General features: G+C 34.1%; 1 protein-coding gene across 1 annotated transcript in view; it reads left to right on the top strand.

Annotated features, from left to right (window-relative positions):
• LRP1B (LDL receptor related protein 1B) overlaps window positions 1–13,572 on the top strand; it is a 1,896,287-nt gene that overhangs the window by 1,759,036 nt on the left and 123,679 nt on the right. Inside the window, exons 72-74 of the mRNA XM_054478394.2 lie at window positions 5,400–5,522; window positions 11,240–11,365; window positions 12,055–12,192. Coding sequence (XP_054334369.1) covers window positions 5,400–5,522; window positions 11,240–11,365; window positions 12,055–12,192 — 387 coding nt within the window. The remainder of the gene's footprint in view (window positions 1–5,399; window positions 5,523–11,239; window positions 11,366–12,054; window positions 12,193–13,572) is intronic.

Raw genomic sequence — 13,572 nt, 5'->3', positions numbered from 1 at the left:
TTGTCATATATTATTTCCTAGCTGTGCAAAGATCATTTTCTGACAGATAACATTTTAGTTTTAAACCACCACATTAAACGTAGCAATTGTTACTACTTTAGAGTTATTTCGCAAAGCAATTGTGTGCTGAAGCTTAAAATGATCACAAATTAATCCATGTTTACTAGTTTCATTTTGTTAAATATATTTTTTAAATACAAAATTTCTTGTGACCTACTTAAAAAGTCTCTCAATAGATTTTACACTTCTCGGTATTTGGAAGATCATCAACAGAAATGGTGCTAGATATTGCCACACGATTCAAGGCACTTGAATGTGCACTCTAGGTTTATGTACTTTAAACCTGTCTAAAATGTTTACTTTTGTAAATATGTAGTCATCTAAGAAAAACAGTATTTTACTTTCTTTAATATTATTTCAGATGTTTATGATTAGATAATATCTCCATCCCAAACCTGATGAAGTGTTGTATTATGCAGAAAAAAAAAATAGTTTTTTTTTTTTTTTTTTTTTTTTACAGCTCCTTGCAGAGCAGGGTTAACTCATAGACACTGCACCAAAAGTAGGCCTTCAGTTTCCTTTTGAATTGGCCATTTATAATAGAGACCCATGAAATGTTAAATGGCCATAATGGCTCTTTCTACCTTAGGCTAAGTTCTCACACTCACTTTCTATAATTGGTCACTCTACAGACAGCAAACATTGTGGAGAGTCTGGCAGCAATAACTCATGTGACTTTTGTGTTCAAAGGTTTGGGGATGACAATTAAGCTACTCCTTGTTTTCCATATTCTGGCGAATCACCTCTATTGCTCAGCTTCAATCACTACCACCCACCTAGTTCATTCTCCCATTGCTTCTTGCTTGGGCTGGCATGATGCCACCTAACTGGTCTCCAATACATCCTATTTACTGTTACAAGGTTCATCTTATGTAAGTGTCCTTCCGATTATGTCAGTTTTTACTCAAGGTGCCTGATTACATACAAACAATTCAATCTAGTAATCAGTTATGAGAAAAAGACCCCATTTTACCCTCCCAGACTTACTTTCCACTGCACCTCTTTATGATTTGTATCCTAGCCAAACTAGAAAATCTCAAGTACCTTTCAGATCTAAAATTATTCTACTAAATATTTAATCTTAATGACTGAAAAAGAGTTGAGAGCCTTTAATTCAATCATTTCCAAATGTTTCAAAGCCCCCTTCCCCTCCATTCACACCTCTAACTTGGTTTTCTTTGCTGCTGGGTAATTAAGCTCCAATGACATATTTTAGTGGTTACATTATTTGATCCCATATGAATGTACCTTAAGGCATTACCACTTTAGATTTCTAGTATTTAATTTATTCCCAGGAAGTGGCATAGGTATTGGGTAAAGGCATTTTAAGGCATTGAGGAAATGGGATGCCAGAATAAATATGTTTTCTATTAAATCTCATTTCTATTCATTTCCAATCAGAATACATGAGCTTATAGGAGCTGAGTGTTGGGAACTGGAATATAAGAGAGCTGAAGGATAAGCATGACACATTTTCTCAATGAATCAGTTTTACTAGTTTACTTTAAAAGACAAAAATTCAAAATACTCTGGAATTAAAAGCAGCATTTGCGTTTTTGAAGGTAAAATATATGACCTCAAGGAAGTGTGGTGCTTGTTCTGGCCTGAGCTTTCAAACTTTGCACTTTATATAATACTGGTGGAAAAGATTGGGGGGTTCTCTTTTGAGTAATTATCAGCTCAACAACGTGTAAGTTAGTCACATAAATTATAAAGTATTATCATGCATTAAAGCTTCCCTCAACCCAATTAAGATGAGAACTCTAGATGCTTATTTTCTGTGATGATGCACTTGATCAGATTTATATGAACTTTCCAAGGTCTCTGTTATAATTTAGATGTATTATTGTTAATTAATATATACTTTTCTATTTTCCTAAAATATTTCCTGTTGAGCTGATTAAGAACATGACCAGGAAACTGGAATTTTAATTCAGCCAATCTCTTTAAATTATACCTTTTTTGTTGTTTGTATGCGCTTTATGCCATTTCAAAATAAGGAATTTTAAGTGAGTCTCAAGATGTCACGGTAGCCCCATGATGAATTTTTTTAATGCAATTTTTTTGGAGTACAACATCAAGTCTTTAGTAGGTTACCACAAAACCTTTGCCTTTCTCTTACAATATGATTTCATTTATAGTTCTCTTCTTTTAAATAAATCAGTGGCATATCCAACACTCATGTGGAGAAAATTATAATGTTATCTAATGCAATACCTTAGGGAACTCATTTTTTAACAAGACTGATGTATATGGTACAAATAGAATTTTCTAAAATAATCAGAGAATGTCAAAAGTTCACAAATTTTGTTTGAATGTAATCCATTGTAAAATGGAGCATGCGATGAGATTTAGTCATTAGAATCTTTATGCTGAAACTCTGCTTCATATTCTATGGATTTGATTTTGAGTTAAGGCGATACACTCACTTCATACTGATACTCATATCTTTAATTTCTTTAGTACTAAGGACTGCATACTGCACATGCTATCTTTTTTATTGTTTTCAGAGACAGTTGTTAAATAGTACTGAATTTTATTGCACAGGATTTCATAATTGAGATTAATTGTAAATACAGCAGTATGGAGCTCAGCATTGCAGCAGTTTGAGAGAAAGGGGTATCCCAATGACCGATGTTGAACTGTCAGAGTCTCACATGGTGATATTCACCTTGGTGGATTCACCCAGCCCTTGCCTTTGTCTGTTTCTTAGGTTGGTGGTTCTCAGAGATGGCAATGTAAGCTGTACCAGTTCTGCTAAGCATTTTTGCAGACCATTGTACTATTATTCTGATCAATATCACTATAAATTCTTGATCTAAGCTTTAACTTTTACTTAAGATACTAAGCAGTCTGCCCTTGTTTTCCTAATCATATTTCTGCCATTAATCATATCAGGTTTTTAAAAAGGCAACTCTCTCAAATCTGTTACCAAGCTGCCTCTCTTAATTAATAACTTCACCTTCTTCTTTAAAGAAATAATAACAATCATGAGCATTTTTCAACATCTGGCCACCAAACTAACAAATCTACCTGTACCTGTCCTCAGGCTTTCCTCCTTCCTTCCTCCCAAAACAGAAGATTTGTTTCACTTCCAGTCTAAGCCTATTCCATTCATTTTGCTCTAGATCTCAAATCTCTCACACTCCCTGGATCCTCCAGAAACTCATTACATTAATTACTCTTTTCTCTCCTGTACCCTCAAATGTGTCTTGTCTACTGAATTATTATCAGAAGCATTTAAATGTGTTCAGGGATCTGTTCTTCCTCACACAAGCAACGAGGCTCACCTTCTGGTCTTTCTTCCCTTTACGGCCAAACTTCTGGAAAGATACGTTTGCATTCACCTCCTCCTTCTTCTCATTCAATAGCCAATGACAATCGTTTCATTAAACCCACCACCATTTCACTAAGCCTGCTTAGCATTAGTTACATGTGCTATCCCTCTCGTTAGAACACTTTTCCCGTGTATTGTCTGGCATCACTCTTTCCAGATATTTCTCTAACCATTTTGATTACTTTTTCTCAGTCTCTTTTGTAGACTCGTCTTTACCTACCCAATCTGTTTTTCTCTGTGTTCTCTTTTAAACTTCAAACCATAACTATATTCTGATCACTGCCAGATGCACATTTACAACTCAAAAACCTATCCTATATTTCAGACATATTTATCCACCAGCTTGCTCGACATCACCACATGGCTGTCTACCGGTACCTTAAATGAATTATGTCTTAAGCCTGCTCCTCCTGCGGTGTTCCTTTATTTAATGAACAATACCATCTACCAAATGGTCCACACACACTAAAAAATGAGTACGATGTTTGTGTGCTCACTCTCCTTTGCCACTCTCATCTATTTAGCCATCAGGTCCTGAGGAGTTTTCCTTCTGAAGACCTCTCAGCTGTGGCTCCTCTAGATCGAGTTACTATCAGTTCTTCTCTGGATTGCCAGGACCTCTCTTGAAATATGTCTTTTTCCTCCAGTGTTGTCTTCATTGTCTGTCTCTTCATTTCTAAATTCTCCATACCAGAGCTAGAGTTTTCTTTCTACAATCCAACTAATTCTATCACTTCTTAAATTAAACCTTTTGCTACTGGATGTGAATTATCAGAGATTTGTGTAACAAGTCAGAACTCAGAGCAAGAAGAGTTATTTGATCTTCACAAATTCGGGCACATTATTCCTTCCAAAGTACATCTGCAAAAGGAACAATGGCTCTTTCTAGGCATTTTCTAGGCTTTTAAGGATGACCACTGTCACTGCTCTGCCTCATATTTTGATGAATGTATGTGTGTTTAAATATGTTAATACCTTCAGTAAGTCAAATCTAGACAACCCATGAATTGTATCTCTTACCTATACATGAGGATTAACTAGGTAGTATAACCCTTTGGGAGCAATCTATTTTATCTTAATTCTACACTGTGATATTTGTGTTGTTTCCCCAGGTACTTCTTGTACCTGTGACCCTATACATCACTTTAACTGTACCTCTTTTATAACATAGAAAAACATTGAGTCCCAGAGATATTAATAGAGTTATCCAAAGCAAGACTAGACCCACAGTTCCTAGCAAGTCATTGTAGCCTCCACTGTATATTGCTACATCTCTAGACACATAACCCAAATTTGTTCATTACTTAGGTCCTTTGCATGTGGTAGATGTACTTAAGAATTTTACATGAGAATATTTTTGTATTCCTGATGTTTTTATTTATTCATTAACAGAGAAAAATGCAAACATTTTAACAATCCAAAAAATAATGCTTTACTGCACAACTTTTATTTAAAAAGAACCTTGAAATATTGTATGATATGGACAAATTCTTATTGCTGTTAAAAAATTGTTTCTTTGTGTTTGAAAAAAAATTTTACTGGTTATTCTAAGTTTTTAGTGATCTAGTTTATCAGTATTTCAGATACAGCTAAATTGTCTAATAATTCTAAAAATGTCTTTTCCCCAAGAAAGACACAAATTTTAAATAATTACAATTAAAAGTAAAAAATATAAATTTCTGTGTATTCAGTAACATAAAAGTTATGTGAAGCAGAGTATAACTTAGATTCTTAAAAATTTTCTTCTAACATCTTATCAGTATTTTCTAAATAAAGACATATATGAGAGTAATATTAGAATATTTTGAAATGTCAACAATGAATACATGTTATTAAAAAAATTGAATCTTACTTGTTCCTGGTATTATGCTTGAAATAAATATAATAAATATATGGGAGCAATCAACTAGATACTGTTTGCTAAGATTCAGAGGAATATGTGTCCTGCTGACTGGCACTGATTACCCTGAATCTCTTTGTTTCTTTTTGTTTCAAAATAAAGGAGGAAATATATGTAGAGCTGATGAGTTCCTTTGCAATAATTCTCTCTGCAAACTACATTTCTGGGTGTGTGATGGAGAGGACGACTGTGGAGACAACTCTGATGAAGCCCCTGATATGTGTGGTATGGCATTTCACGTGACTCTAGATTATACTTTTATCTTCTGATCTCATGCACCAGCATGAATCAATGAAGTGGGGAGGTGAACTATAAATTATACCATCCTGGGGTTAGGCAGATAAAGTATAACCACAGATACAGCTTTTGTTCAGGTAATAAAGGGATAATCTGGTTCAGAAGTTATGACTTTATAGAGACTCATCCTAAATCTGAACTTGCACATGTCAACACTATTCAGAAGAGAGATTATGGTCTCTTTAGGTGGATTTAGAGTAATTGACATTTTAATTGAGTAAGATTCATATAATAATTTTGGCTTCACATCAAATTGGAGTTTTAGGTTAATTTTGGAGGGGTACAGATAAGCAAATTAAAAACATATAAATAATAAAATCTCATAGTTTCACAAGCCACCCACTAATGAAATATCTGTCTATCTATCAATCATCTATCTGTATATCTATCCATCCACATATCTGTCTATATCATTACAAGTCTTAAACACAGAACTGAAATTAGGAGTTATTTAACATTTAAACCTAAAAAATCTTAACAAAAGTTATTGTTTCTCCAAATTCAAGTTACTCTTGACTCACAATTGTCCGGTGTATGCTTATGAGACCAACAAATATAAAAGTCTAATTTTAGATCAGCAACATAAAGGATCTCTTCTATTTTAACGAACTTTTTTGGTCCCTGTTCTCATACTTTTTATCTAATCTCTGCAAGACATGTAGTTTCACCTATGCTTTAAAGGAAAATGCTGCCACATCAGATATAACTCAATGGCACACCAGGTAAATTAAAGAAAGAAAATACAGCATGAGTGTACGTATTTACACTTTTTGTTCTATTTGTTGCATCAAGTTAAGGCAATATTTAGATATAGATGGTGACATTTCACTACTGAAATACAAAAATGCGGGGAAAAATACAAAAATGCAGGCAGCTTTATTTTGTTAAGTATTTAAAAGTTGAAAAAAAACAGGCTTTGGAGAGTTTTTTTTCTATAGATACAACTCATTATGATGAATAATGCAACTAAGTTTCAGCTTCAGTTTTCTTTACATAATCTTAGAAATAAACTCTGGGTAATCACCAGGGATTAGATTGTTTCTGAATCATAAAATATTTAACAATATGAGAGCTTATCTACCAACATGAATCCAGAACCTATTATTTTTATCAATTGTGTGATTTTTTTTTTCTATTCTCTATTCCACTTGACCACAAAACCAGTGAGTGGAATAGGAAATTTTCAATAATTGATGTACAGCTGCAGAGTCATACTCTCCTAGAGCTGCTTCCAGGGCCATGAATTGATTCGCAGGAGCATTCCACACAGCACAGATGGGAAACCTTGTAAAATCCAGATTGACTGTCTGAACATTTTTGCGTTTCTCTCAGTGAGCAATATCAACATTGAGTCAAGCTATTATGTGCCAGAAATTGTGCTAATTAGGACAAAAATAATGGTTCTTTTTGACAAGGAGATCTTATTCTGGCTGGACAAATAAAAATAATTTTCATACACTCTATTTCCAGCAATGATAGAATTAATTAAAAGTATGGAAAAGGCACAGAGAGATTCAATGAACTCTACCTAAAGAACAATACAGAAAGCTACAGTGTTGAAGGAGCTAGACTAAAAGACATCTTAAGCAAAGTGAATAGCATGAGAAAAGGTGTCATTCATTCATTCAATAGACATTTGTTCAGCAAGAGACCATGATTAGTTTGGTGATACAATGAAGAAAGAAGTGAACATGAACCCTCACCTCACAGAGCTTAGAATCTAGTGGAAGATGGATATTAATGTGCACAAAAATATATACTTACAAACTATGATACATACTATAAAGTATAGTAATTTGTAAAAGTATGGAACAGAAAGACCTTATCAATCATAGGGTATGGGAAATAACATTTTAGTTCACCCTGGAAAATATTTAGCTGCTGAATAGGTGAAAAGGATTGAGGTTGGGAGTGAAAGTGTGATACAAAATTGCGGACAAAGGAAATAAGATTTGTGAAAGCTCTGGGCAGAGCAAACCATGGCTTACTCAAGGAACTGAAGGATCCATGTTTCCAGACAGCACAGAGCCAGGTAGCTACAGGCACTCCTGGATTTACTAGATTGTAGCCAGATAAACCCACTGTAAACAGGAAATAATGTAAATTGACAGTGTGTGTTTGTTAAAAATATTTTCAACATATAAAGGATATATCAGGACATAATCCCATAGTAAGTAGAGGAGAACATGTATTGTTTTCACACTGTCATAAAGTCAGAAAACCTTAAATGGAACTATTGTTAAATTGGAGATCATCTGTATTTGCTTAGGATGAAACTAGAGACAGCAGAGATACCTGCAACCTTGGGGATTCTAAATTTTAGCTGGAAAGGAATTGGAAATACTAAGGAGTTTTAAGCAGAGGAGGTCCATGGTCATATTTAAAGTTTACAAATATTGGATAGAAAGGATTAAAAGTGGTTAACACCATGGCGGCACTTTAGGCAAGCTATGCTAGTAGCTTGGGTTGAGATGATAACAGCCTGTGCTAGCACAATATAGACAGATTTGGAGATGATATAAAAGGCAGAATAAATTGGATTAAATGATGGATTGGATATGTGGATACTCCACAGCAAGTTGTGGAGTATAATGTGTATATTGTTTTTGCTTTCCCATTTGAATGGAAGGGGGTCACAGGAAAGGGAACAGTTTTGCAAGTAAAGATTAGAAGACAGGACTGTGATGCATTTGAGGAGACGTTCGAGTAGAGATTTCAAGTAGGCATTAGATGCTTGAATCTCACATTGAAAGGAAAGAGGTAGTCTACAGATATAAATTCAACAACCAGCATAAAATGTGGTAATAAATACAATGGAATATTCAAGATTATGCTATGTGGAAATAAAGATAGGACAGGAAGAGGATTATCAAAGAATATTGAGTGACAACAAGCCCCTAAGTGAAGATGAGCTGGCAGAAGAGACTCAGGTAAGTGACCACAGAAGGCATTGCAAATAAAGAAGAGTGAGGCACCAGAGACACCAATGTAATAACATGTTTCAGCAAAGATGTGATGGTTCCTGCAGAGGCAGGGGAAAATGAGTTCCAGAGAAATGATTACTTTTACATAGGAGTCAACTATTCTTCTGTCTCTGCTCTTAAAATATAGAAATGAGTTGATAGACTACATGTAGATACAGGTAGATCTGTAATTATTTAATAATATGTTAAGAAATTTCCCATCTTTGTATTTCTACTTGTTTTTGTTATATATATATATATATATATATATATATACACATATGCTTTCCAAGTAGCATTGATAAATATTCATACTTGGTGGTATCAGTTGGCCTTGTAGTATGATCATCTGCAACATTTCTGGCTTCCCAGATGCAGATATTGGGAGAGCAGGTGGTTTCATTCATCTAAATTTGGGGTTATTTTGGATAACTAAGATGAAAAAGAGAAAAGGGCCAGAGAATCCAGGTTATTGGGAAGAAAGTAGGTTTCTAAACTTACCTAGTACTTAGAGCAGTATCCAACATATTATTGGTTACTATAAATATTAATGGGGAGAAAAGTACAGACAAAATCATTGGTGAATAGGGAAAAGGTAGTTACATCGATGAGCTAGAGTTAAGATAAAGCTGAAGAGTTGTTGCAATGATAGTGATTGGATTAAATATTAAAGAAAGAGATTATGCTCAAAATAGGACATTCATAGTAGTGGTTTTACAAATGAAGTAAATTATAGGAAACAGCAAATTTATGCTGCAACTGTTTATATAAGTTAGCATTCTTAATGGCAAGCAACAGAAACTGCCACTGTGAATCAAAAATAGAAATTTGTTGAAATTCACCAATGTAAACAACCTCCTAGGAGAGTGGTGGTTTACGTAGGATTAGAGTAAAAGGACATAGGGTATAAGAAACTTAAGGAGCTAAGAAGCCTCACTGGTTGGTTTCCTCATGTGAACATTGAAGTCATCTAAGATGCTGGAATGAATTTAAATGGAGATCTTAAAAGACTATGCTGGAATGTGCTAGTCTTCAGTAAACTGGGGCGGAGGTGGTGTTTTTGAAGTTAATTAGAAAATAGCAGCAGCGTGAAGATATAATCAAATGTCTAGCCTTCAAAATAACATTATTTTGTTTTAGTTTATTTTAGAAAATAGAAAGTAAAGATAGGATAAAGCTATGGAAGCTGTAGTAGGAAACTAGGATGTTTTCAAACGTGAGGTGACATAAGGTTTGAGCAAATTAAGAGACATTCCTAAAAGACCTAAAGAGGAGGGAGTATATTTGGAAAATGGACCAAATTTCACTTAAAGCAAGGAGGTCAGGGATGGAGTGTAACATATTTAAGAAGCTGTAATAAAGCAGTATTGCTCAAATATTGAGAGGGACAAGGGATGAGTCTGCAGGATTGGCACGAGCAAGATAGTGACAAGTCTATTAGGCCATTCAAAATATCTTAAATTGTATTCTCCAGAAAATTGATAGCTGTAGAATAAATGGTTACATGAATATGTTAAACTGATTTTTCTCATGGCTTTTTGAGGATCTGAGGATGGAATATGAAGCTGGAGACATTTAGGATATCTCTCTGTAAAAGACCATAAACAGCTAAGCTATTGTGATTGTAACTGGAGAGATGGCTAGAAGATGCCAAACCTGGGGACACTAGCAACAGGACTTGGTGACTACTGAGAATTGATGGTCAATGAGAGGAATACATTAGAATAATTCCAGACTTTTGGCTATGATATGCCACTAACTGAATGATGGAAATAAAACATGTTTGAGAACAAGGGGTAAGACGAGATGATAAAGAGCTGAATGATGAGCTTGTTAAATTTGAAACTGTTGAGGGGGATGTCCTACAACCAATTGTGAGATGTTTGAACTAGATAGAGAATTGAAAGTCTTCAGGATGTAGTAAATCAGTTGAGAGTGAATAAACAAAACTAAGCAAATAATTCAAGAGTGAGAACATCAGGGGAACAAGGATAGAGTCCTGGGTAACTTCACATCAAAGGATGAAGACTAATGACAGATACTTCCTGCTTTAAGAGTGGAAGTCTTCAGATTAGATAGTGATAGAGGAGACAAATGTAAAATTCCCTGGCTTTCATTGTGGTCTTTTTAAATACACACAAAAACATGCACTTTAAAAACGAACAACTAAGATTAGATATGTATTTGAGGCACATATATGAACTTTTGTTTACAGAGACAAAGAGTAAGAAATCAGGTTATAATATTGCTGGGATTTTTGTTTGTTTTCACTGAATGACCTATTTTCAATTTTGGGCCTGTAACATATGCTTGCTCCGGCTCTGTGCTGTGTGAAATTGCTCTTTGAGATAGCTAAGTGTCCTGCCATACTGCATAATTGTAGGCATAAATTAATTTGTTACACTAAGTGAAGTCAGCTAAGATAAGGCATCTGGGAATGGGACCATAAAGTTTGGCTCTTTCGTATTTCCTTTAAGATCCTCAGCTGTGCACATTTTTCTGTAGTTAATAACTAGAATCATCACATATTTTTCTGTTAGCCACTAGCAGGCAATCGTCACAACAAAAAAGATATTTAGAAAAGCTAGCTTATGGATTTGAAAAGAAAGAATAAAAGAAAAAGGAAGAATGTTCTTCATAAATCAATGTACCCGAAGGAGCTTCTTTGTTTTTTTTCTTCAGTCAAATTTCTTTGTCCATCCACAAGACCTCACAGATGCAGAAATAACAGAATATGCCTACAGTCGGAGCAAATGTGCAATGGGATTGATGACTGTGGGGACAACTCGGATGAAGATCACTGTGGTGGTAAATGCATTTAATGTGAAATAATTCAGTGATGGCTACGAGGTTCTCTGATGACTTGGAGTACAAACATTTTAAAAAATATATGTCTTATGTGGACATCTGAGGGCATTATTTTCAGACATTTGACCTTCTGACAAGGTATAAAAATATTCCACCAGCATTTCATTTGTGCACCTTTATCCATAGTTCCCACTAACCCTTTATTCTAGAAAATATTCATCCCAGAGAAACAATACAGAGATTTTTAAATGCTCCTTGTTTAAAGACTTAATTTTTTGAAGAAAGGGAGCTTATATAGATTGTATATGCAATTCTTTTTTCTGAATTCTGAAGTTCAAAAAGTTTTTAATGCAAAAGACTTATGTATGCAGCAAAATCATCTGGAGACAAAGCTTGACCTGACCTAATTGGAGCCATTTAATATCACCCTCTAAAAAAATTACACGTAGGGTAAATATTTTAAAATTTTTCTGTAGATATCAGCATTATTGACTTAAAGTAAACACACTGTTACTTTTCTAAAATCCAAAAATTTCAGAATGTTTAAAAATTTGGCCTTGAGAGCTTCAGATAAAGGATTGTAAACCCATGTTTTTCATAGTAGTTAGTGAAATTTTGGAGATGTTACATGCTCAATAAGAGTGTTTTGATTCTGTGAAGCACTAATCATTTTTTGTATGACTCTATAGGTAAGCTGTCATATAAAGCAAGGCCTTGTAAAAAGGATGAGTTTGCTTGTAGTAATAAAAAATGCATCCCTATGGATCTCCAGTGTGATCGACTTGATGACTGTGGAGATGGTTCAGATGAGCAAGGATGCAGGATAGGTGAGCTTGTTTTCTGTTAAGCAAAGCACCGGGATACACAAGTCTAACTTCTGCTTGTACATGACTAAAATGTTCTGGATGGAAATATTGCTCTTCACAGTATGCTTGACTGATGCCCTTTTTCAAAAACCTTTGCCAAAGCAACATTAGAATATTACTTAATTTCAGAAAGTATGAAGTGGACAAGGTTGACTTTGTAATGAGTATCCTTGTTAAAGCAGAAGCTGAGAAATCAATATTCGAATATAGAAACTGATGTCAGCAATGTAATCTATATCATTTAGTAATTTATCTTATACAAATTTAGTGTTAAATTTTATAAACGGTGATATTTAGTTGAATAATAGTAAAGGTCTTAATTTATTCAATGTTTAAAAAAATTTAATCGATTGCTGAGTCATTCTTACAGAAGATGTGATTTTTTTTTTAGTTACACTGCCATGATACTTGAGTTATTACATGCTGATTGTGAATAGTTTAACTAATGCTTGGTATTTGATTTTTTTATATTAAAGAAAAATAATTAAATTTATGATCCTAAATTCAGTTTGCTTACAAAAGTCACACAATATTTCCTACTTTTGGATCTTTTCTTTTTTTTTTTTTAATTTTTGCATCTAAAACATTCCTCATTTAGGGATGAAGCAATACCCACCAGGATATGGCTACATGTGTCTAAACCATGGTATCATTCCACTGACCTATTTTAACTAATTGTAAAATATTCAAGTCAATGGGGACAAATAATAGTTACAATGATAATAATTAAACTTTTCATATTTCTCAAAAATTTGATTTAAGTAACTTAGAGATAATATAATGTTATCTCTATAATAATGTCCCTCTCATTTATTTAAAAGAGAAGGCCTTCTAAAATGTTTTCCTGAATGGGAGAGAAAGCAATAAAATTTCAACTGCTATCCTGGAAATTACAAGTAACTTTTTGTCTGTCCTAAAATGTTGCAGCTTATGACCAACCATTATGAGCACATTACACACTCAAATGTTACTCTTCATATGTATGTCCAGCATAAAAAAATGAAATTTAAACTGCTGATTTAGCCGACTTGCTTGAGTAACTTAGCAGTACCCTTGAGTTTACAAATATTAAGCTTAGGTTAGCAATAAATGCCTACATTTCTAGGTAGCTTCTAGGAAGTGCGTTGGCTCTCAGAGAAGGATGTAGTACTCATATATCGTACTATAATAAAGATAGCCTGTCATTAGAGTCATTGACTCCTGACTTACTTTTAAAAAGTATTATAGCTTAACAGCAGCTCTAAATATCAGCTGTTAGCAGCTTGGTCTAATCTGTATTTAATGTTAATGAGTTTAGTTTTTATACTTCTATACATTTATAAGACATGGGGGCTTATATGG

The sequence above is a fragment of the Pongo pygmaeus genome, chromosome 11 (genome assembly GCF_028885625.2).
Source record: "Pongo pygmaeus isolate AG05252 chromosome 11, NHGRI_mPonPyg2-v2.0_pri, whole genome shotgun sequence".
Lineage (NCBI taxonomy): Eukaryota > Metazoa > Chordata > Mammalia > Primates > Hominidae > Pongo > Pongo pygmaeus.
This window is presented reverse-complemented; position numbering and strand designations above follow the sequence as displayed.